This window comes from Camponotus vicinus, unplaced genomic scaffold (assembly GCF_025532165.1).
Source record: "Camponotus vicinus isolate PSW18456_S1 unplaced genomic scaffold, iyCamVici1.0 SCAF_6, whole genome shotgun sequence".
NCBI classification, from domain to species: domain Eukaryota; kingdom Metazoa; phylum Arthropoda; class Insecta; order Hymenoptera; family Formicidae; genus Camponotus; species Camponotus vicinus.
The window spans coordinates 2,832,337-2,858,645 of record NW_028141978.1 but is presented as its reverse complement, the minus strand read 5'-3'; the positions used below and the strand labels follow the sequence as shown (position 1 = coordinate 2,858,645).

The 26,309-nt window shown below is 38.3% G+C and overlaps 2 protein-coding genes across 22 annotated transcripts in view; one reads left to right on the top strand and one right to left on the bottom strand.

Annotated features, from left to right (window-relative positions):
* Positions 1-229: 229 nt before the first annotated feature.
* Positions 230-4,034, top strand: LOC145972826 (uncharacterized). Its single transcript, XM_083101812.1, is given in 5 exon segments — positions 230-420; positions 423-445; positions 1,035-1,595; positions 1,964-2,141; positions 2,623-4,034. Coding segments are annotated over 5 exon segments (1,020 nt in total). The 5' UTR covers positions 230-389; the 3' UTR covers positions 2,850-4,034.
* A 9,403-nt stretch (positions 4,035-13,437) lies between these two features.
* Positions 13,438-26,309, bottom strand: part of Heph (polypyrimidine tract-binding protein 1 heph) — a 364,683-nt gene continuing 351,811 nt past the window's right edge. For all 21 annotated transcript variants that reach the window (XM_083103263.1, XM_083103264.1, XM_083103265.1 and 18 more), the window contains 5 exons: positions 24,503-24,536; positions 22,816-22,908; positions 22,338-22,554; positions 22,105-22,246; positions 13,438-21,842 (listed from right to left, as the gene is read on the bottom strand). In XM_083103263.1, the coding sequence (XP_082959389.1) occupies positions 21,774-21,842; positions 22,105-22,246; positions 22,338-22,554; positions 22,816-22,908; positions 24,503-24,536 (555 nt within the window). In that variant the 3' untranslated portion in view covers positions 13,438-21,773. The remainder of the gene's footprint in view (positions 21,843-22,104; positions 22,247-22,337; positions 22,555-22,815; positions 22,909-24,502; positions 24,537-26,309) is intronic.

Genomic DNA, 26,309 nt, shown 5'->3' with positions numbered 1-26,309 from the left:
GCACCCCTAAGCGACCGATCGAGAGGATGTAAACAGGCGATAAATTAGCATCCCTAATAATCCTCCTTTTCACGATTCAACTCAGTACCTGCCCTTTCCGGGCGATAACGATCGCAAGATTACGCGCGACCTTGACGGTAGCGAGACATAGAGCGAGGCGGATCCTGGCTCGGAAAAAAGGCGCCTGATGGAAACCAGGCATCTCTCTGTCGCGAAGCCGGATTCCGGCGATCGCGACCTCGAAGACACTCGCGCGACCAGTTTTCGCCGCGTTCGTGATCTTCGTCGGCTTCACGAATTTTTCTTCGCGAGAGAAGGAAGAGGATCATGCGTCGCCTCAGGGCGTGGTTGGTCGCACGCTATCGCGTATATAAAGGTGTCCTGGCTGCATGTCGGAATCGAGGATACACAATCGACGTGTACGACCGCCATGAAGACCGCGTTCGTAAGTGCTCGTCTCCTGCCGATTTTGCATGTGGGAAGATAGATCGTTTTTGAGATCCGCGTTGCGTTGGTGGTCTTACGTGGGTTTCACGATTGCAGGATTATCTCTAACACAAAAATCGTTCGTGGTATAAATTACTTGGCGGAGGAGATTCGCTTCTCTTCCCTTGTGTCGTGCAAGTTTCATCTCACTAGAAAAGTCTGTTTAATAAGTCTGTTTAATAAGAGCAACGGAGCTTTTTATATTAGGATGTTTTATATTTTATTTATATTGCTAGATTATTATATAATTAATATACAGTGATGATCTAATACATACGAGAGGAATTAAAAATGCACAGAAACATTTTTATTTTAAAGATCTAGCCATAAATGTTGGAATTTGACATAACAAATTTATGTCAGACAAGGATTCGATTTATGCCACTATTGAAGTAAATCGCTGATATTCATCAGATAATATTAATCTATAATTCTAAGCAACCTCCCACAAGTCTGCGATAAAGAAGGGAACGTACAAACTTCAATGGAACTAGTCATGCAAATCTCTATAAATTATAATCATAAACTAATCTGACATACGTTTTCAGCTTTTTCTTGTTCACTGCTTAATCGCCACCGGCTTTGCCAAGCCGACGGTGTTCCTTGGCTATCAGGACAGCCTGGGCCAGTACAGTTTCGGCTATAGCGCGCCAGGATCGGCCAGGTCGGAGGTCAGGACGTCCAACGGCGCGACCAGAGGCACTTACAGCTATGTCGACGAAACCGGTGTGATCCAGACCGCGCAATATGTCGCCGACGGCGAGAACGGGTTCCGGGTGTTCGCCACGAATCTTCCGCAGGCACCGCTTCCGGTCCAGGACACGCCGGAAGTGATGGCCGCGCGCACGGCGCATCTTCAAGCCCTGGAACTGGCGACGCGAAGGAATGAACAGGCTCAGAGTCGGGAGGATGCGCAGGAAAGAAAGCCCGAGGGCAATCAAGGTGACGCGAATCTCAGTAAAACGCAAGAACAATTAGAAACCAAGAAAGTCCAAAATGACAAAGAGGAGAAAATCGAGGAAAAGAATAATGATGAGAGTTTGCAAGCGGTTGCTTCCAGAAGCGGCATCGATAAGGCGAGCGACAAGAACTCGCAGGAAATCCGTGAAGTACATTAATTATAAAAAAATTATTCTTACTAATTTCTAAAAAATAGTTTTTGTAAAAGCGATAATATTGTTACGCGAATCACACCCTAATATTAATAATTATTTATTCAAATTTTTAAAATCTCATAATTCTTCTTTTAAAATACTTATTTAAATATATTTGAGCATTGAATTAGAAAAAAGCTCAAATCTTTATTTTTCTATAAATTTTTGGATAATATTTAATAGAAAAAAATCAGTTTATTTATATAAAATTTGTAAATTCTTGAACGAGATAGCTAATGGAATGTCTCTGTCAGTGTTTCGAAATTTCACGAAATATTTCCGTCCCGAAATTCCTCATCGGTATTTTTAAAAATGGTCAACAGGAATCCTCCGGAAGAGTGACGGGGGAAATTGTCAATGGTGCAAACATCCCAGCGATTCCATTAATTTCCTCTCGCGTGTTACCTCAAACATCGGGCGGAAACGTAGTGCCGATATTCCGCATCTCTCATGGAAGCCACGAGATCGAGCCTTCCGCCATACCAGAGACACCGATTCAAGGTCTAGGATTATAATTTACTTATTCAATTTTCCCTTTGCTGCTTGTACTAGATGTTAGATTACCGTAAATTATATTTTTTGATAAACATTCAGATTCTCACGTAATCGTTTGACTCGATTTGCTGTATAAATATTTTGATTATCCCGTGGTCAGAATAATTAGGATTAGATTAATTTGAAAATTTAACACGAGATTTTCTATATATATGTAATATCTTTAATTAAGATTCTTTCCTCTTTATCAAGCGATTTTTTCACCCTTCTTTCGAAGGTCGTCGTATTTCCAGAATGGAGAATTCGGTCTGAGGTCGTCCTTACCGGATCGCGACCGGTTCGCAAACTCGCTCGTTGATAATCTTATAAATTGATCTTGCCAATCAAAACAAGATCGAGCTGGCAAATTGTAGTAAATTATAAGCGTGATGCTAGGTCGTTATCGAATTATCGCGAGTCGAAAATAATTGTCGACTTTTCTCCGCAGGCACTTCCGGCGCGATCACGCCAGCGGCGACGATTTTGAAGAGCACGGCAATTTCTGGCAATCAAGCAGCAGCAACGCCGGAGAAGGAACAACAGAAGCAACGAGCGAATGAACCAGTTGTCAATACGATTGCGCCATCGAGTGTAATTCCGCTGAGTTCGTCGCATTCGAGTTTCATCAGATACGAATCGCCGTTCCTTCATTATGTCGTTTACAACATTCTGTGAATACGACAGAATATATACATATCTTGGGAGAGATGCGGCGATTTTCATGGAGCGAAAAATCTGGAATAAAATCTCAGACGAAATAAACAGATTAAATCGAGCCTTTTTTTTCTTACATTTTTTTATGTGTCAAGATATTTTTATTCTTCTTTACAAAATAATGCGGGATGTTGTCGGACAATACACAACGGAGTATGATATACGCGTATATAATAATCGATACTAAAGATAAAGATAATTAAAATCAGCATCATCGTCGCCGTCGCCGCCATCGTCACCTGTCACACTAGTGGAAATACTTATAATACTTAAACTGGCGCGTAAAGTAATACTAAGTTATATATAAATGAGATAAAAAAATACTAAACAGTAAAATCCTTAAAAAAATCGCAGCTTCTTACAGTCGCGAATAATGAACCTATCAGGGAGAATTGACAGTTAATATAAGATTCGATGATAAAATCATCAAATACGTAACTCTAGATTGTGCATACACGATATGTGTCAGTTAGAACAAATCATACTCCCAATATCTCAATTACATTCAGAAAATTTCACAGACAAGACAATATCGAAAAATAAAGTTTCACTTCAAAGTTTATCTCGAATTCTGAATCACTTTGACTGAAATTAATCTGAGTAAAGCAGATGCTCGAAGGATATTTATTTGAAAACGCAATGCATCGGCAACTGGCTTGCTAGATGTCAGATGACTACGCGTTAATCAGAAGATTTTGTTTTTTTTACTGATCCGATTTATTCGATAATTGCATCGAGAAGAACTGTTGTAGTCATACAATCATACAGCCACGCGACTGCCATTGTATGGACGATTTAAGCTCGAAGTGGATCGTGTAATAATTCATCATCACGACAGGACGAATCTCGAGAGGAATCCTGCGCACACTCGAAATTAATTACAGCTGATCGATATTGCAACTATATCCGCGTCTCGCGCATGTTAATCACTTGTCACGCTTGTCGTGATGGTGGCGTAATCGCAATGTTTATCCGGATAACGAAAGTGACAGGCAGCTATAAGATTGTCGATTCTACTTGATCTCGCTCGAGAGAATAATAAAGTTATAATGACAATAATAATATAACGATAATAATACAATAAAAGTATATTAATAGCAACGTTCGTGTCAAGAAAGAGTTGTAATAATATAATCGATATCTCTCTCTCCCTCTTTCTCTTTCTGTGCCTCTACAGGCCTCGTCCTGTTGCCGTTTCTCTCTATACATAACATTCTCTTTTACATATATATATTTATATATATATAAATCTAAATTTTAATATATATATTTATAATGTTCATATTTATATATAACACACTTGTTCTAGACGTCAAACGCATTGACTTTGAGAAGTTCGGATGATCAATACCATCCGATCCTCGTCGCGCGCATACTTTTCTTTTTTTTTTTTTTACTTACTATCTGTTCACAATCTCCTCGGTTTCTATCTATTTTCCTTGCCCCCTTTTTCCTCTTCCGATATGCTACATCAGTGAATGCCATGTTCAATACATATTTAAATTAGAAGGTGTATGTCAAAGTATATTTAGTTTATTTTTTTGACGGATACATATTTGTACCTGTGGACGCTGCTTATGCTGTATTTCCGTCGATATTCGTGAACTTTGAAAGTTGCACAGGTCAATAAAATTTGCAATCTAGCTAATGTTATTAATCAGTGCAGCTTTCAAAGTGATCTTTTATACTTGTTGATTTATATATCAATTGGAGCAAAAATTATACCGAAAACAAAATAGGCATAAATTACTATGAACATTTTATCGTGATTCATTTCACATATTTTTTCATCACTGTACATAGCAATAATCGGAATATTTTTCTTTTTTTTTGCAATAGATAAAATATTTACTTAAAGTTATGCGTGAGCAGTATTGAAACAATTACAATTTCTCTAATTGAGATTTGAAACAATCACCTGTGCCATTTCCCTTAATCATCTTAATATACTGATTCTCAACTTCTTGATGTCTCCCAACAGTGGAAGTACCCTTGACAGAAAGTCATTTCGTTCACTTTTTCCATTTAGAATCTCGTGAACGAACGAATTCGAGGAGAAAAAAATTTCTTCTTTAATTTATAGTTATCCATTTCACTACAATTTAAATTTGTATTAAATTCTCTCGACATCCATTGCGAGGTGTCACATATTTCTTATTTTATTTGTATACGGAACTGTTGTATGTTAAGGAAAGAAAATGTCCGCGACATAGTCCCTCGTTAATGATCGGATGAACCACGCTCGTCTGCATCGTTCGCTTTCTCTCGATTTAACGGCGTGTCTTGGAAAATTCACGTGAGTGGGCGGTATACTCTTAAGTATCAACGAAAAATCAAATGCACGGACCGCGACGTGCGCGTCGAATCCGGATTATGAGAATTAAATCCGTCATCATAATAAGATCGCAATCGGTTTTCGCAAAAATCGACTGCATGGATTGAATCCTACATGTATTTTCTCATTTTATAAAAAATGCAGCAATTTGATTTGTAATACTTTCCGTTTCTCGAGAATTCTCAGTTAACGATCTCTCGAGGCTGGTCCTGCGGAATTTTCCGGATGGAAGAAAGCGACGCGCAACGCACGGCCCGTTGAGGATATATATCCACATAAGTCTCTCTTTTTTTTCTTAATTATTATACTTTTCTTGCTATACATCTCGCGAAACTACCGACTTACCTGGGCGACGATAAAATTTATTATTCTTAATGTTTTCTCTATATAATTTCTGCTATTTATTATAATCTCCCTCTCTCCGCATATATGTATATTACGAGTATGACCTGTACGTGTGTGTGTATATATATGTATATATGTATACATATACATATACATACATACATACATATATATATATATATATATATATATATATATATATATATATATATATGTATATATACATATATTTATTTATTTATTTAAGTGTCCACATCGCTGCTTACGCGTGTGAATGAAATTAGCTCGAGTGATTTTCTCGCCCTGACTTAATTACAACGTATCGACGATTTCGATTGACTATGGTCGAAAGGCGCGATCGTTTTTTTTTTTGTTGCACGTTAATCATATGAACAATTGACTTCGTACTCGTTTCTAAAAAACTTTTAATCATCCTACAGGCGATTCGAAAAAAACTCTCTCTCTCTCTCTTTCTCTCTCTCACACACACACTCCCTCAAATAATGTTGTCGTAAATCTTCGCGCCCGTATTTTAATTCTTCATCGTCAATTACACAGTACGATCACGCCGGAAAAAGGTGAATCGTTATCACTGCGTGTGATTCACTCGCCAAGCTACGAGCTTGATAAATAAAAAAAAATAAAAAAAGAATTTTCAAGAGAAAAATTTCTTGTCGCACGAAGAAACATTGAATCCAATTTAGAAAGATGAATATGAATCGCAATAAATAATGACGATAATTAAGAGCTACGACCGCGTTATTGTTGTCGGCGATATTCAATGAAAATAGCTGTTGTATTTCACTTTGGAAAAATATTGTTGCATATTGCGAATATTTTTTTTAATACCGTTCCATATCTGCAGGAATGTCTGCATGAAGTTTCTAAAATACTAATAATTGAGAGAGAAAATACCAAGTTTGATTTGTCATCTTATCGTCATAATAAACGGTTCATTATAATACTTCTAGAGCCTACAGAAAATCGAAGAAAGTCGATGCTTTTCGAATCTTCTTTGCGACTTTTAGTATCATCTTGCAGAATTATTTGCGGCGTATCGCTAAATTTTTAATCGATACTCAAAAAATAAAATTTACAATTATCTTTTGCATTTGATTTTTATCACAGTCGAAGTTTAAGTATTAAGTACAAAAGCGTGCGATTATTATTTATTTTCGTGAAACATTAATTATTATTAATTATTTTTCTTCTATTAACATCGAGAAATATAAATAAGGAATGTACGCTTATTATTCTTGTCTCTCTCTCTTTGTTATTTTTTTTCTTGAAGTATTTAGTTTTTATAACTTATAACACTATTCTCTTTATTTAGGCGTAACTGTATGATGTAATAAAATGGAATGTTGTAAAATATTCTTAAACTGTCACATATCTTAATAGTCACAGTTTCTTCTTCTTGAATGAATTAGAAATGAATTTATCGATACGCCACAAGAGACTCGATTCGAGATACACTGTTCCTCACGAAAGAATGAGATCTTCGACTTTCCCCATCAGACGTGAAACAAAGAACAGATTAGTTTGCTTATATTTATATATTTTAGAAACTACGTCAATTTGACCTAATCATTAATGTCCATCATCGCTCTCTTTCTCTACTAATTTCGGAACACTGAAATATAGGGGACTTTATACACACACTATATATGTATATGTATATATATATATATATATATATATATCTCGCGATAAATCGCGCACTATCGTGCTCTACATAATTTATCTTCTATTAACGTACTGTGTGACCAATGCTTCCCCGGTGCGAATTTTAAACGTCGACTAATGACATCGCCGAAAAACGCTCGGATATCTCGCGAATTTCCCCGAGCTTGTTTTCCGTTTGTCACGTTCGTTTCCTGTCGTGGATAAAGCGCATAATCTGAAAATCCGTTCGCCTACGCTTAACTCTACACGAAACCTTCGCATACGTATACGATGATTTTGAGGAGGCAATCGATTGATCGACTATAGACCGTCATTTATACTTTCGTCTCAATAAAATCGAAGATGCTGCGGACGTTGAGCTTATACGTTTCGGAAATGCATTCCAAATGTACTGCTTGTGTGAATGTCTGTGTATCTTGTGTAGCACAATGATGTACAGAGAACAGCATCATGCAGAAGAAAGATTTCGTCCAGCAGTCGGAAACTACAGCGGCACTTTTTACATGTCGTTCTTGATTCGACGTACATGATGTTGATTTATTTTCCATTTTAAACCGTTCGATAAAAATATATTTATGCAATATAAAAAGACTTGGAGAAAATATGTCATAAATTAAAAAAATATATAATAAAGATTAAGTTTATATAATAAAAGATCAAATTATCACAGAAAAAATTATAAATTGCATTTTTTCTGCTTTTTTTACATAAACAACGCAAAGTAGCTTGATCACAATTGATGTGAAAAGTTTATTGTATAATGATATTGCCATCGAGCCAATAGCGACATAGTAGTGCCTCAATGAGTGTTTATGTGCTGAAAAGTTTCCAGTGACAGTAGTAGTGATAATAGAATTACAATAACAGTAGTAATAATAATAGTAATAGTAGTAGTAGTTGTTGTATAATAGCAGGCCGTTCGAAGTAGATGGCGAAGGGGGGGACACGACGACAGGCAGTAGCATAGCGATAGTTCGATGATCAGTTTTTGAGCTGGAAGAAAAGTCATCGGGAAGAAAAGAAATTAAAGTAAAAAGAAATGAATATGTATATATAAAATTCGATAACAAAAATGAAACTTCGATCTCTTTCGAGGAAATCTTTCCAAAAAAATTGTTCCAAAAAATTAAATCTATTTTGCTAAACTTTTGTTTTCGACATTTATTTGAGAAAACTTTTATATAACTACGATAGTAAAAAAAATAAATAAAATGCCATTCGATATTAAAACAAAGAGAAAATTATCGAATGGAATTTCACAGAAAGACTGAAGCCGTAATACTAATGCTAAACGTTATTGTTACAATTCTGAATGCAAAGATCGCGATTGCAAATATCACAGTAACCTGAGGTATTTCTTTTCTAATGAATCGATATGTGAAAAAAAGCGCGTAATTAGATCGAGAGTCTCAGAGAGATGGTAGAAAGAAGGATATAGGGTACAGTACATATATATACATTGAGAGATAAGAGTGTATATATATAGCATGTATATAGTATACAGACAGATGTAGAGCTACATAGATATACAGAACGCTAGAGGTACAAGTAGAACATGATAATATGGAATATGAAATTATAGAGTGCCACTAGACTTAGTTATGCAGCTTGTCGACAATACAAAACGTTAGTACGGTAATGGTCAAGCTCGTCAGAGATAAACGCGACGTCCATCCGGTGGAGAGAAAGAGAAAGGGAGAGCGTTTAATTTCTCAATTTGCGCAAAATATAATTCCTTCAACGAGATATGCATCCTTTATTTGATAAATATATCTTATTTATATATATATTTTGCAACAACGTGTTGAACAATCTTTTGTCAAACAGGAATCTTAATATATTTGCTCGATCTTCCTTAAACCGTTAATCGCTATAACTAATCGCTTTAATACTTTTCCTTTAATTTAAATATTAAGAATAAATAACGATTTAATTCGATATATATGTTTACTAAAATCCACTGCGAAAATAATCATGGATGGACATCGAGAGTGATCTCTAGCGTATCGGAAGTGTATGTGTGTATATATGTGTTTTTATATATATATATATACCTGTGGGCAAAATTTTGTGCAACCTGAGCAAAACAATTGCATCAATTGCACAATTCCGATCGCGCTCGCAATCTCGACTTGATCGATCGACATCGCGGCGGAGACACCACCAACGCACATATAAATTACTTTGTAGATCGACACGCGATCCGCTTTCTCTTTCTCTAATACCATATTAAACGCCACTTGCTTCCTTTTATTTTTTTTTTTACTTTCTCTCTCTCTCTCTCTCTCTTTCTCATCACTCTTCGTACATTCTTGGTTTCTTTAAAAAGGTAATGACGTTGATCCCATAGAATACAGTGTTTTAAACATCTAGGCACAATTCCTAATGATTGTTTTTGGCGAGCTCTTGTGCGCAAGAAAATTCTCCTCCCTTTCAAACGGATTTCCGCTTCTTGATCTTCAAACGCGCCGAGGGTATCTTGTATGTTCAAGATACAATATCGTAGCAGTTTTTTTAAAAGAAGCCCATAATTAAGAAAAGAGGATAAATCCTTAATCGAGATCATTTTTATATTTTTCTGAATATGTAAGAGATATGCGAGAATTATTAAATTGTTCAAATTGTACGAAAGATATCAACAAAATTAATTAATAAATCAAATCTCTCGTTAAAAATAATTTAGACAAACAACCATTTATACATTTAAAAAAAATATATTTTAACTTTCAAAATCTCGTTTTAAAAATTTACTTCGATACTGCAAAGATAAAAAATCGGACAATCACAATTAGTTAATTATGCGCATCTTTTATATTTTTCTGATAGCAAATATATTTCGGACGCGTCGAAAAGTACAAAATATTAAGTTCAATCACCTTTTTTTCCTGCGTAAATCGTAAGGATCGCCGCGTGTACATGGATCATCGCTCTAGATTCGCTGTTTTTTTCGATCCACATCAACGCGGTGTTTTCTCGAGCGAAAAAGTACTATAGTAAAATAAGGAAAAGAAAAAATAAAATAGAACGGGGATCATGGAGCGGGGAGTATGAGGAAGTGCGTAAGGGGGCGACATAAAGCGTTTCCCCTTAATGTGTATATAATATATATATATATATATATATATATATATATATAAAATGATAATAATAATATAGGGATATATCACCCCTTCGAGGGTAAAAAATAAATCGCATTCTGAATAAATCAGCTCGAAGCTCGTTAAGTCGCCCCCTCCCATCCCCAAAATCGCGCGACGCGAAAAATAGTTCAGGGAAAAGAAGGGAAGAAGGTGTAAGTGGCCGGAGATACACAGAAAGAACACAAAAAACGGATAGGTTTATTTTTTTTCTTTCAATCGTTTTTCTTGACAAATCGGATTAATTATATGTATATGTACTTTCGTTCCGCTCGCTCGCGAAGTCTTTTTATTCTCGCTTCGACACTCGGTGATATCGGGGATAAGATGGGCGGGGGAAGGGGGGAGGAATGCAAAAAGAAATAAACATGTGGGAGATAATATGATAGAAGAAACGATAGAAATTCGCAACACTATGTAAATGGATGCAGGAGGCAGAGGGGAGGGGGGGGGGGAAATAAAGGGATAGATGATAATTTCGGTTTAAAGTCGTCGCTTCGTTAAAACGAGATAAGTAAAGAACAGGCAAGGACATACGACAGTTACTTATGAGCCGCAAAACGCATTTAGTTATATCAAGAGCAAACATTGGTCGCGGAGCGGCAACAGCAGCACTCATAATAGTAGAGTAATACAATAGAATAATATAGTAATGATAAGAATAGGAGTATAGTATTATATAAAACTTATCGATGTGTGTATATATATATAATAATAATAATATATGCATAGAGAGAGAGAGAGAGTATGTGAGAAAGATTAAGAGAAATAGAGAGAAATATATGTAGATGAAAAGAGAGAGAGACAGACAGAGAAAGAGGGAGAGATAGATAGATAGACAGATAGAATGAAAAGATACAACATAGTTATGAGATAGAGACTAAACGCAGATTTATATGCGATCCCCATTGCTATTAATGTCGAATAACGTAAAAATATTAAATATGTCCTATTTATGTTTCTTTAATTTTATTAATCTTGTAATTTAGTCTTATGTCAATTGAATAAAATTAATAGGCGAGCAATGCGGACCGTTTTCTAATTTTCTAATAGAGGCACAAAAGATGCGAAGCGGAAAGAGTAAGAGTTACAGTGGAAAGTGATGAATAGAGCGAATATAATGATGAGAGTAGTAATGGTGATGAGTAGTAGAGTGATAGTAGTAATAATGATAGAGGGAAAAATAGCGATATATTGCTGAAAGAGTGACAATCTGAAGAAACTAAAATTGGGATGATTACATAGAATTATACGACCTAAAAAGTATTTCTAGCGAAGAACAGTCTCCCTCTCGGCACATAATCAAATGCTTCGTTAATTCTAAGATAAAAAAAAGAAGAAAGAGGAAATTCATTAAACGTAAGAATAAGATAATTACATTAAGAGTAGATTAATTAATAGTAATTAGCGCTAAAATAACAATAACAATCGCAGTGGCGATGATAATAGCAACCGGCGACGATTAAAAGGTATAAAAGTAAGATTAAAAGAGTAAAAGATAAGAAGCGCAGAGTAACGCAAAAAAAATAGAATCGATAATTTCATAGTGGGAAGAAGTAGTGAACGATGATAATACCGATAATGTCAAAGTCGGGGAACGGGATACTCGTAAGACGTTAATGTAGACAGACCTGGAAGATGTGTAATCGAACCGCTGGCATGACATGTATGATAGATTCTTAAGATTTTAAATATTTTTTGATATATATATGTGTATATATATATATATATATATATATATATATATAAATTATATTAAGAAATTATATATATTATTGACATATTATATATATATATATATATATATATATATATATATATATATATATATATATAATATATAATATATAATATATATAATATATATATATATATTTTTTTTTATATTAAGAACATGTGCATATAATGTAGAACATAAGAGTACTGTTAATACGTGCAATGAGATTCGAAGAATAGTATATATCACTAATTTATATAAAAATACGATAGCATCTAACACACGTTTCCGATTAAAATTAAGAATAAATACCCAAAAAAAAGGATAGGATGTTACCCTGTCCTTAACGGAAAATTAAGAAAAAGATTCGAGGAAGTCTGCATCCGATCGACGCATCGATGATCGTTGTGGAGATCGAAAAGCGCCTCCAGATCTGTCAATGGAAATTCGAGAAAAAAAATAAACGGGGAGCAGGGTCCAAGAGTCGAGCTATAAAAAGGTCGTGGGCGATAATGTTAATAATATCGCGTCGGCGTATATTGTACGTGTGTGTGATTTCCTTTTTTACGTGTGTAAAGCGTGTCGCGCCAAAGAAGGCACGTGGAAGATCGTCAATCGTACGTGTTCACACGTGTCACAAATCCTCGTGTATATGTCTGTGTACGTATGTGTATTTTGTATAAATATATATTGTGCACGTGTACGTGATAAATGCGAACGTGTGGATGTGCGCGCGTCTCTCGCGTAAATGCTGATCGATAATAGAAAGATCGTCTCGCCGATCTTTTTTTTTTCTTTTTTCTCGACGATCTGAGAATCTCTTCTCCCTTTTACTCCTCCTCTTTTCTTTAATGCTTGTCCCTGATTTTTCCTCTTAATTACGTCTTTTTTTCCCCTCCTACTTATTAACGCGCTTCTCCGCACCTCGCTATTCGCATCGCGGATGTGCAAGCGCAACGAACGAAAAGAATCACTCGCGATCTCCGTCTCCCTATCGATAGACTAATCCCTAATTGAACTTACTAAGAAAGAGCTTAACCGTAAAACGCCCGCTCTGACAATGGTTCTCGTCGAAAGAAAATTGTTTGCTTTGCCGGAGACGAGCTGATTGTGACTTGCAACGCAATTCCTGGCCCATGATTGGTTTTCTCTCTCACATATATCTTTCGAAGATTGATCAGTTTTTAAAGCGTGCCTCGCCGATCGATCGATATCCCGATGACGCGATTCCGCGTATAATTTCGATTTATCGGTTCTATTGTTTTTTTTTTCAAGAGTGAAAGATGCCTGCGAGTTTGATATGACGCGCGGATTTGTCATGTCATCAGCTGTCGATCGGATCGAAGAACGACTGTGAGACAAGGGAAAGAAGGAAGGTACATGCAGAAAACCAAGGATCTTCCTGGGCACGGAATTTGGAAAGTTCGAGAGTTGAAAGGCAGAGCTGACACTTGATCGACTTGGAAGTTTTTGCGAACAGGCGAAAAAATAGCTGGCAAGATTTTGCCGATAAGGCGCTAGAAGCGATATCGAAGAAATAGCATATGTACAAACCTGAGATTTTTTATGAAATTTGAACGCCAAAAATGGTGAGAAAAATATTACAAATGCTACTCTATATAAGCTTCGTGATTTTGTGAAACAAGAAACATATATTTATATTTGAAATACTTTTTTATTCGCGCTAGCAATTTTTATAAAATAAGTCTCATTATATTATTAAGAGGCAATTGGTAAAATATGAATTTGGGCACATCTCGAAGACACAAAACTGTCCATTCAATAATTAATGTATAACCGACTTGCAAGAGAAACATCAATCTATTTATCGATCTAGACACTTTCGGATAAACAAGTCGCGATAACGACGCGAATCGGAGACGAATGACATATATTTTAGGTCCATCTTCTTATTTACATTTATTGGCTGCAAAGCTCGCGAATTGGAACGCTACACGTTCGCCAGTTCAGTGAAAGTCTCTCGAAGAAAGAAAGTCCATGATTGAAAGTCTCGATTGCGAAAAGGTTGAAAGGGATGGGCCGAATCGGGAGGAAAAGAAGGAAACACGAAGAAAAGGGGTAGTTCGGTGCATAGGCAGCTTATCACGGCTCGGAGATTCCCTTCGTCAATTGTCGATATAGAGAGTCGAGTGATTGTCATTTAACTATACACATTACTTAGTCTGGAGGCTTAATTAGAAAGGAGCTACTACACAATTCTAAGACACTACTTAACTGGTTTTTTTCTTTTTTTCACGCCACTGAACGCACCTCTTGTTACAGAAGAGATCGCGTGCCTCTCTTTCCTCCCCTTTCTTCTTATTCGAACAACGTTTCCCGTCGAGCTTAACGACTACTGCTTAGTAATTAATTTCTACAATTCTCACCAACTTATAATATACGATTAGCGTATAAGAAACAGTTAAATCATGAGAGATGCATGTAGTGTATCACTCATGATTTAATTGTTTCTCGTACGCTAATCGAATAAAAAAAAGAACAAACGTCCTACATTCTCGACCACGAGGGTATCGTCTCATCTCAAAAAGGGGGAGGGGGCCTCTCTCCTTTTCGCTGGTTTTTTTTACCTCGTAAATTAGGCTCTATTGAATTGTACGTTTATCTACAAGTTTGTTCTTCCGATACTTGGCCATATCAGTGTTACGATAGCGATATAAGCTCTCGATTCTATTCCCACCGATGGCTCCATATTATCAAGATCTCTCTCTTCACTATTTTCCCTTAATCATTTGAGTGCCACGGATTATTGTAGCAATATGCTTGAAAAGTGCCAAGTAGCGCGATCGTGCTATTTTCTTACGACAATCGTCGCAGTTCTTCCGATTACCTAACATTTAATATTTTAAGTCAATCGATTTGAAAATCAGTTGAGACGATGGGCTGGCACTTTTCGACATGAAAAGGAAAAGCATTCAAACGGTTGAAGTAAAAATTCACCAATAATTCGGGGCTAAAGGACTGATCCCTCTTCTCCCTCTTTCACGGAAAATCACAAAGTCGACGACGGTCGATCATCGGAAGAGCACTCATCCATATGAATCTTATCGTGTCCATCGTGAATTTTATTCTGACAATTTAAATTATCGCGATTTTTATAGGAATAAGAGTAGATAAGAAAATAATCGAGCCGCTCAATCAATAAGTATACGATAATCCGGACATTTCTTGACATGTAGAAGAAAACTTGCACTTTGATTTCCTTCGTAACTGAAGAGATCGAGATAATAAAAATCGATCATGAAATAACAAAAAAAAAATAAATGTTGTAATTACTCTTTCTTAAGTACTGTTTCTTTGATGAATGCAATTGAAAATATTCAAATTTAAGAATTAATAGCTTTACTAAATTTCTTCAAGAAAAATATTAATGATTCTATTAGTGTTTTTTTTTTAATATGAAAGTGAATAATCTTTAAATTTTGTTACGTTTCAATTCATTCAAGGATTTTTTAAAATTATGTTATCTAATAATATATAATTATTTTATTACATTTAATGTGGACGATCTCTGCTGGAGCTATCTCGAGATTTTTCAATCTTTTCTATAGAATATCCATCGATTACAACCGACTCTCTTATGGTTGATGCTCTATTCCGAAGATCTCTGTCACTATTCGCACTTTTATGTCTTTTTAATGCTTCTCTCCTCTCGCAATAAACTAAAGTATACTTATTTTATTTTCGAGCTGCGTCCCTCCCTATATTCACGCGCATGTGTATAAATGTTGAAATGTGTAGGTGTGTGTTTTCTTACTGCCAGTCATCTAAATGTAATCATGTCATCCCAATCATTTTCTCGATATCAAAGAAAGAAATTGTTCGTGACAACAGTGTCATAGCTGATTCGCGTCTCCTTTTCTCGGCGTCTTAATATGAAAAAAATTTTTAATAAAAAAGAACAACGGAAGAGACTGCGTCGATTCGCGAGCCGACAACGATGCATATCTCGCGTGTTCTTAAATTTGTTCTTTCTCTTTCGGTGTGAACGACGCCTAAGGCCCCGATTAGGCAAGCAGACCATATTTCCTGAATTTCAACGATATATTTACGATATATTTACGATATAGCACAGATATAGTCATTTAAAACTCGTCATATATCTTATACACCTCGCGCGCCTCCGTCCGATCGCGTTACGTGTGTGTGTATGTATGTGTGTGTGTGTATTACATGCTCCCAATTCGCCCTATGTGTGGTCTCTTTTGAATTTTCCCCTCCGCTGCACACATTATACAATATATTTATATAGATTAATCTCATTTCATTCCATCTCTAATTTATGTGATAATTTGTGTAACACGTTAGTAACTCTATAATATAATAATATAGACTTATCCCTTATTAATAAAATATAGATTATCGGGATGCAGCCGTTGCATTTTGGACACACCTGTTACAATGCGATATATCAAATATATAGTAGATACAAGTCGTGTGAATATGTGTATGCGCCTGTGTAAATTATGCGTGTATGTGTGTATGTGCGACTCGCGGAGCGTGTCTATATCTGCTTATGTATGCTCGCGTATATATATACATATATAGAGTTTATGTATACCCTCTGCTAAGCTTCGTCTACTACGCGTGGCTCTCTACCAGACCCCGAATTTCCTTGGTCAGAGTGCGATATCTCACCCGCGTCACCTTTGTGATCCTTTCCGTCCACCGGAGTCGATGAATCGAGCGATAGACGATACGCAAGATTCGATAAGAGGGAGAGACCACTGCTCATCGTTAACATAGCTAAGTCGCACCACTCTAGTCGAACGTACATCTTCGCTCAATGAGATGGTTATCCGTTCATCAATCAATTTTTTCGTAACGAAAATTTTCATGGCACTCCCGTCGATTCGCGCGGGGCATCATACTCGATCGGAAAATCACTCACGATCCCTCGGATTCCGAATCACTCTCCTCGCGCGACAAAGTCTGCGGAAACTTCGGAGTCTGAATAATCTACGACACCATGTAGCGAGTGCTGGCTACTCCAACCCTCACCTCGGCCCCCCTCAACCTAGCTAGTGATATAGTCGATCTATCTACAGGGTGCCGCCTCTTTTTCTTTTCTCTTGCTTTTGCGCCTATCACGCGAGGACCGTTCGAGCCGAAAGAAGGAAGGCCGCGTATCGTACGCGTTCGGTGGACGAATCAACCGAACAGTTGTGCGATTTCTAACGTCGGGCACCCTGTAGAGATATACAGCTCCGTATATAGCTGCCCCGTTTCCGGTAATTCTACTAATAATAGTCCCTTACGAAGGAACGAAGTTCGCGAAACTTTGGCAATAACGGGAAGAATCTCGCGACGCGATTCCTCCCTCTTGCGAGCAAAAGAGCTGATTGTCACCATTAGCGTGGTGGATTGGCGTTTTTTCGCAACAAAAAGAAACATTTGGATTTTACATCGGTTAAAAGGAAAAAAAGGGAAACACTGGATGCGTACACATAGATATTGTGTGCGTGTGTGTATCATGTGATTCCGTGTGAGTGGACGCACGTCATGCGCGTCCACAGGAATGTGCTAAGAAACGAATGATCGGCATATGTGTAATCGGCAACTTGGTGCGAGTATTGGGTGCTCGACGTTGCAACTCGCGGAAAGGAATACAAGAACTCGAGGTCGAAAGTAAACGCCCTGTACGAGCGTTGTTCAGGTACAGTTTAGACAATGTCGTGCCGAAAGTATGATTTTTTTTTTTCACAAAAATTCCTGCACGGTCTCTTCTTTTCTCTCCCTCTTTTCCTTCTCTCCCATCGAAAAGACATAAACGTTAGCGCTACAAATATCGCTTTAAAAAACTGCATGCAAAATGATTTGAATAAAATAAATGAAACAAAGTCAAATTACTGTAAAACCAAATACAATTCTCAAATGTCTCTAGGTCGATGTACAATAAAATATAAAATATAAATAAGGTATAGCCCATCCGGCGAAGTATAAACTATATCCGCTGGAATCTGTGTGTGCGTCTGTATAGATGATCATGTAGATTGAGTTATAACTTGAGGTATACGTGTGTAGGTTCTCGCGTGAATGCCCCTCGTGCGATAAGTGTACTCGGAACATGCGTCCGGTTAAGAATGTATAAATGCAGTCCAAGTAAATAGCGTAGTATCAGAGGTCCGAAAAAGATACAGATCATAGATGCAAAGACTGGCCCCTTCGCTCATGCCGGCTACTCGCTACGTCTCTAAACAACTAGCTCTGATTGGTCGGTACTTCTCGATCGGTGAGACGCCGATCCCAGGGAAACGTTATACACGCGTATATTAGGGGGGAAAGCCCTGGGAATCGGTGCTCGCGACGATCGAACAAGGATATCCCGTTCGCACAGCTCACTAAGAGATCCCCGTTCTAGAGATTAAAACGGTTAAGCCTACTTTGGCACACAAACAGCACACTATGCCCGGGCCGGCATTCGCTTTGTTTTCACAGTTACGTCACTTCCCTGCCATGTACGGGTTTGTTTGCGCGTTTAGGCTTGAAAACCCCTTCCCGTCCCTCCATATAATTTTAGCCGTCTCAAAGTTGTACGATACTACACTTTCGTGAATACGCCCCTTTCTTACCTTTACCCTTTCTTTCTTTCTCACTCACTCACTCACTCACTCATTCACTTTCCCTCTGTCTCTTTCACATGCTCTCTTTTATTCTCGTCCTTTCTCTCTCACTCAGTTATTCCTCCGCACAATCCTCTTCCAACACGCTCTCTTTCGCTTTCTCTCTCTCTACTTCTCTCTACGTTCAGTTATTAGTTATATCAGTAAAATTTAATTGACTTCAACAAAACGTCGATTAGACAAAAATCCACGAGCTTCACCGGGATGCGCGCGCGGTATGTTCCTTTTGGTGCGATTCTCGATCTTTGATAGAAACAAGATCGAGGATCTCTAGCGAAACTCCACCTCGCACGACTTCTCGGCAAGAACACTTTTTAAGCTCCTCGAGGAGTTAACCGATCGGTTTCTACGGCTTTGCACGCCTCTACGAAATCCCTGTAAATACAATTCTACAATTCTAACTTGTTACCTTTTGTTTTCCTCTTGTATCTATGTGTGTATGTGTGCATCTATGTTGTCCATCGTACAAGAAACCAACGATGCAAACATATTCGCGTAATCGGAAAATGATTTGCCTCCTCGAGTATTACCCCTCGCGTAAATTCCACACATACTTTGATACTTCTTGAAGATATTCGCTTACTTTCACGGCGCACATCCTCTCACAACCGTCGATTTACTCAAGGAATGCTTCGATATCAGGAACTCTCAATGGGATATGAATCGAGATTCGTCGCGCAATAGACCTATCCTTCGCATAAAGAGAGAGACCCCACTTGCTCTCCCTTCGCGTGGATATTGTCTATGGTCGCGAATCATCCTCGAGGCGTCCCGAGCCGTACCCGCCGATCTGCTACAAATAGTACCAATTCCCCGCGCGCGCTCCGCAAATCTTTTAATTAGCGATATGTTCAACGGTTCACTCCTTCCTCTCCTAGTCAATTACTTATCTAGTCGCTTACTATACGATTAAGATCCTAACACATGCCTAAGCATCTACCATAACTAAGAAATCTGCGCATATTTACTATTTATACGCTGTGTTTGTGTTGCATACATAAATTAGAGGGCGGTCGATAACATTTATCTCGCGCGCGGCGCGTACATGATTGTATATGTGTGTATGTATGTTGTATGTTTAATGCATAATTGTACGGTCTCATAAGAGGCAAATCATGTATGTGTGTTTGTATGCTGTATGTAAGTGTGTGCGCGCGTGCGATAATACTTATTTCAAACTGAAACGTACAAATTATAAAAATGCCACTTGCGACGACTATGCGACGATGTACGCGGTCGCGCCGCGTGGATTCCAGAGCAGGGGGGACTCATCGAGCGATCGGGCTCCGCTCGATCTCTTCTAAGAAGCGTTCGACTCCGCCGGATAGTCGAGAATACTGGAGGTACCCTCGAGAGCGAGAGACTCGCCCTCGAAGAAGCATAAAACGTAGGTAGGTCGAGGGAGCCGATGATGCGTTCGGAGTCCTCCGAATGAAGAATAGCTCTCAGCACGTAGTGACTTTAAACAATTGCTTTGTATTCACGAACGGATTGATCAATTGTGTCGATAAACATCATCATTGTTGGAGCAAATCCGCAAGAATTTTGAAGGGGGACCAATTTGGCGCTTCCAGCTATCCTCTCTCTCCGTCTCCTCTCCACATTGCTATTTAATAATCTCGTGACGCAAAGTCGACGAAGACGATCGATTTATTGGCGGAGTAGTAGAGTACCTCGTGAAAGCATGTAAAAGGTCCCAACGTAACATTGGCCATTTTCTTTACTTAGACGCTCGATCGATCGAAATACGCAGTTTCCGTCGTACTCGATACTGTTCGTAGCGTCATCGATCATATTGTCTTGCTCTCGAACGGAACGGAAGCCACGAGGAAGTACGGTCGCGCGATTTGTTTGGTCGTCCGAAGAATAAAGATTGTCTCGCGGGGAAACGCTACTTGATTTGCTGGCCGCCGCGTCACGCGCGTGATCGCACGACGAGATCGCGCGACATGATAGTCGGATATACCTATTATTTTTCTTTTCTTACTCTCTCCTCTATTCTTTCTCGTGTCCGCTCATCGAACCAATATATCGACGATTGGAGACCTACTTTCTGAAAACCCTGCGATATATACGGAAGCCGTCGCGCGAACGCGCGCGTGTTCGCTTGTCGCGAGACGGTCGCCCTTTGTGTCCACGCAATTTTGAAAAATCCTTAATGATAATTAGAGTAGCGGTCCGGGCCGCACAATTGTGAATTTTACATACAATAATATATATCTTATCTTCCCTAACGTAAACTCTGTATAAGAGTCGAGGAATTCTGTCCGTCAAACTATGTCGCTTCCTCACTCCTGTTTAATCCTAATTTGTCTTCCCTCTCTTATGCGTGATTTCTTTTAAGAGAAAGCATAAGAGAGGGAAGAGAAATTAGAATTAAATAGGAGCGCGCGGCTGCCAGACTCTTCATCTCAGTTGCCTCTCTCTCTCTTTTTTGTGTTTTCCTCTTCGCATAACGGTCCTGGCTTTCACAAGAGAGAATGATTGATCGCGATTTGTCTTTCTTTCTCTTTATCTTCACCATTTCTCATCATTAAAAATCATCTCATCTGTTTCTAAAATTACGAAATCGTCGCGTTAACGCGTTCGAAAGCCAGCACCGGAAACTACCTTCGAGAAGGCCGTCGCAATTTCGTCTCTTCGTTATTTAGCTTCAGCGCTTGCAGCCCTGGTACATTTCGAAACACCCTAGCAACCTTCGTATCGACAGAATTGACCGGATGCGGAAACACGTTTGTGCCATAAAGATGTCCCAACAACAGAGAGCAAGGTCTCGAGAGCACCCTAAACTCGCTCGGACGAGGCAGCACCTGTCCGATTATGCTGCTCCGGAGTTCAAATGCGCAATGCAGTCCCGTGTGGGTTTCGCGTGCAATACAGCCGGCCGATAACAGCGTTGCAGGAACGGACGAGCACTATGCGGATCCAACTGCGAGACCATCAGTCGTAGACCGAGGCGGGTGACCAAAGGGGAACTAGGGCGTAGGGCTGGTACCACTGCTGCTCGTGCGGTGGCGATTCTTGTTAGATGTTGCTCTTGGAGAATGACACCCTGAGGTGATTAGACTCGCTGAGCTGGTAGTTGTGCATTTTCTGCGAAAGAGAAACAAAGAGTTGATTTTAAATTAACTAGGACTTACTTTCTACATTTTTACTGAAATTATCAGACTTCACACAAAATGTTAAATTTTTTTATACTCTTTCGAAAATATCTACGATAAGCGCACACCATAAACAGAAGCAATGTACGTCTTTTCTTTTGTAACGTGGTCATGAAGAATTTTATTTCTCATCGAAGAGAATTAGGCTCATCGTTTCTTACGGGACTAATGGGTTAATTGCGAAAGCTACTTACGATCAACGCAGCCACGGCGTCGTCCATGTTAGGCATCTGTATGAGAGCCATCTTCCTATCCTTTGGGAAGAACTTGAAGGCTTTCACGGTGAAACCATTCTTGGTAAAAGCGTCCTTGATCTCTTCCTCAGCTACCGTAGCCCTGAATAAAGTAAATCGAATGCCGTTAAGAGTAAAAAAAATGCAGCGTTCGTTGAGTACGGATCTTACTTTATCGTCGCCGGATTACTTACGGAATGTTTGATAAATGCAGGGTTGCGCTCGGCGGGTAGATGTTCTGATAATTTTTCGAGCCGGGTTTCTTGAATCGATGAAGAGTACTATTGGTATAATCCTTCGTGAGGCCCGCGTCCGGCTGACCTTCTTTTGGCAATTGGACCGTTTGGTGCTTACTAAGCATTACTTTGATTTGCTTCCCAAACACTCTTAACTTGTCCATATGAGTCAGCGCTGTCGTAAATTAAACAAACAATATTAATTAATCACTAATATATTATGCGTATCATAATATAATTATAATGTTATAAATGATATAAAACTTTTCATCTTTTAATTTTCAACAACGAAAAAATATCTTTTATATTTCGAGCTTTGTAAAATGATTTATCTCTCGGGATTTAATGTATGATTTAATGTATGAATTATTTACGGTGATGTGAAATGTGATTTCAAATCGTCGCAGGTGTCGCGTTTCGCGAGACGTGCACTCACCTAAAAGCGCCTGATGAGGTTCGGCCATCTGTATTAGTGCCGAGTCCTTCTTGTTGTAGAGAATCTTCACACGCTGTACATCCCCGTAAACGCCTATATGCACAATATATGCAAAATTTTTCTTTAGTAAACTCGAGTGGTTACGGTATATTGTGTATTTTTTTATACAGGCTGCGCGTCTAAGGATTATCGAAGATGAACGGGGCAATATTCGGTCGATCGAAATCGGGATACGATCGGATCTAAGATTCGGGACATGCAAGAGGCGAGCGATTCGGCTTTTATTTCTAATATAAAAAGTTGTTTCAATTAGCACAGAAAACAATTTTATTATGACATTTCCATCTTTACATTTTAAAGTAAAATGCATCAAGTTAATCTTTCTTTTCACATTTTTTTAAAAAATAGTGATTTCATGGAAGAAAAAAAGAAATTGGATGAAAAAATAGAAAGACTATTACTCTGTAAATGACTAAATTTCCAATTTTTAATATTTTGACAATTAAATAAATTTGTGTTAAAATAAAATGCATTACAAAAATTAACGACAGAACAACAGTTTTTTTTACACAGAGAGTTTAATTCATTTAAATTTTACATTTCTCGCTATTACGTAACTGCGTAGTTAAGCTGATGAAATTTTCGCTAGCGCGAAAAACCGCAAAAAAGAATGTGTACGAAAAAGGGAGAGAAAGATGGATAGAAATTTTCATAATTTTTAAAACGCGTTTTTCAACATAGTACGTGACTTTTGTACGTTTGTCTGTAATTATCCGGGAAAATCTGCATAACAATCGCAGCTTACAGAAAAAACACGACGGCCGAGTCGCACGCCTCGTTAATAGTGAGTTCCTATGGAATTACGTAAAATAAGCGAAAGCTTACGTAATATTAAGGTTGTGTGGAACTGATATTAATAAAAATATTAATGAAATAATTTAGAAGAGAGATGCTTGGAAGTAGAGAATGTGGGAGAACGTGTGTTCGTTCGTGGTGGCCGACAGTATATGGCGCTGTTATTATATGACGATGGCGATGACATATGTATATGACGGTGATCGTGAATTGCGAATGGAATATAGCTTGTAGTAATAAAATAAGTTGAAATCACGAAAATATCGGAAGAATACGGATTAAACGTTAAATCATAGAATATATGTTATGGCGAATGTTTCACGAGAGTAAACATGATTTTAGAGGAAGAATGACAATGCTCTCGAGTTTTAGTAAGTTGCTAAAAAAAAAGAAAAAAAAAAGAAAAGAAAAGAGAAAGAGAGAGAAACAAATATAGAATCAAATCAAATTAAAAAAAAACCCGGAAAAGAAGGAAGAAATCTTTTCTCTTCGGTATGACGTAACTTCGAATGTGACAATCGTGTGTGAGAAAGATTCTACGTTCGTGTATGTCCGTGTGAGCGGTGTTATTGCTCAGATCGCGAACAATATTCACCGGATTGACCGGAAAAACTCCAATACATTGTCTTTTTGCCTATACATATCCTCTGTTTCTTTTCTCCTTTTTTTATCTTAATCGCGCGTGTATCCGAATGTGCGTGTCTCTGTGTTTTCGGATCGTGTGGCTATGTGTGTGTGTGTGTGTGTGTGTGTGTGTGAAAAGAACGCGAGAGGGTGTAAATATAATAATTAATAATGTAATATAATTAATAATATAAATGTGGAGACGTACCAAACAGGGTAAAGAGAGCGTCAGGCGTGACCATCTACACAGAGAACAGACAGAGTCCAGTCAGTAGTCAGCGAGTATAATAGGATTCAATGTATAGTGTTGGCGAAGCGCACAAGATTCGCGGTTTCATCGTGAAAAATTTGTGATACCGAATGGAGGGGAAGAATACGATCGACTCTTCATGCGAGGAAAAAATCCGATTACTTTTATTTTTACATCGTATATTACATTCATCCGATTTTTCGCACGATAGAGAATCAGAGAAATATCTCCTTGCTTCGCGAAACTCGAAAGCGAGATTCGCGAGGATGATCGGATCGGATTGTACGAAGCTTGTGCGCGACGCAACGATAGTAGTACACACAGTTATAGTACAGTAGTGACAAGTTGCAGCTGCGAAGTGTGACGCCGACACACAGTTTCTTGCCGAGACGACATTCATCATCCTGCTGATGTTTCTTACTCGATAATGTTCATCTTTTTGCCTTTAAACGCCACGTCTATCGTTCTTGTTTGCAAGAACCGATCGCAAGAGCATCGGTATAAACGTTTCTATGGCGAAAAGACACAAGGTATGACTTAAACGCGAAACAAATAGATGATAAGAACATATGATCCTTAATGTGCATCTATAAGTTATATCACGGATTGAAATGCTTGAGATAATAAACGTCGTCTCGCAGGAAGTAACGTCATAGTCGACGACGCTACGAATTAATTAGGGCGCAGGATGGTGACGTTGGAGTGATTTGTATGTGTGTTTCGAAAATGAGCGGGGCAAAGTAGGACAGAATCGAAGATTTCGTGACGAAACAGGGCACATACGTATCGCGGCTCGATCTTTCCACCCTCATCTAAGAAAAAACGATCCCGGAAAATTCTAATCAAAAATCTCGATCAGATAAATTCTGCATCAAATCAAAATGTCATGCATTCCTTTCTTTCATAATTTTCAAATGATCGATTTCTATCAATGTGTAATAGTCCAATGTCGCGAATAAAATAAATTTTGCAACTATTCTCTCGTGACGGATTTACTTCTCGTTAACGAATATAAATTGAATTGCAATCTCATAGATCTTTAAGTTTTCAAGAGAGGAGATCTTTAAGTTTTCAGTCGTGATTTCGGTGGAAAGACCGAGCCAAAGGAACGAGAGACTGCGGGGTTCGCCTACGTAGCACTACATTGTAACTCGCTCGTTAGGCTGTGTAATTATACCTGTTTATTTATGCACGTGCGTATATATACCTGGTAGGCGGGGGTGGTTCGGTTGGTTGGTCGATCGCGCGTGTCGAAGCGACACTGAGAGAAATAGCATTGCGGTCTCTTACGAGGGTTGGGCGAGGTACGAGACGAGAGAGTAGACAGGGAGAAGTGAGAATAGAGGTACAGAGAGATGTAAAGAAGAGGCGGTCGCACGTACATGTGTGTCGTATGTGTGTTTTGCGCCGGGTAAGGTCCGGTTATGTTTTTCGCGATAGAGATACACCGGAATCAGAGCGACTTTCGCAAACGCATACATTGCACGACACAAATGCCGTACTACAGGATGTATTATTATTCGCATACGACATACTTATTCGTACGTGGCGGCGGTCTATTTCTCTCAGTGCTGCTCTCAGCCTACTCGACACTCTCCCCGCATATCGTCATGTGCGTGCGTACGTTTAACATTTCGTCTCGCTAAATGCTCACATCGTGCTTAGGAGTCCGTACACACAACGTCTCTATATTCGCTATCTGACATTTAGTCTAATTTAGACTAGCTTCTAATTAAGAACGATCAACCAAACGAGAAATCAGACT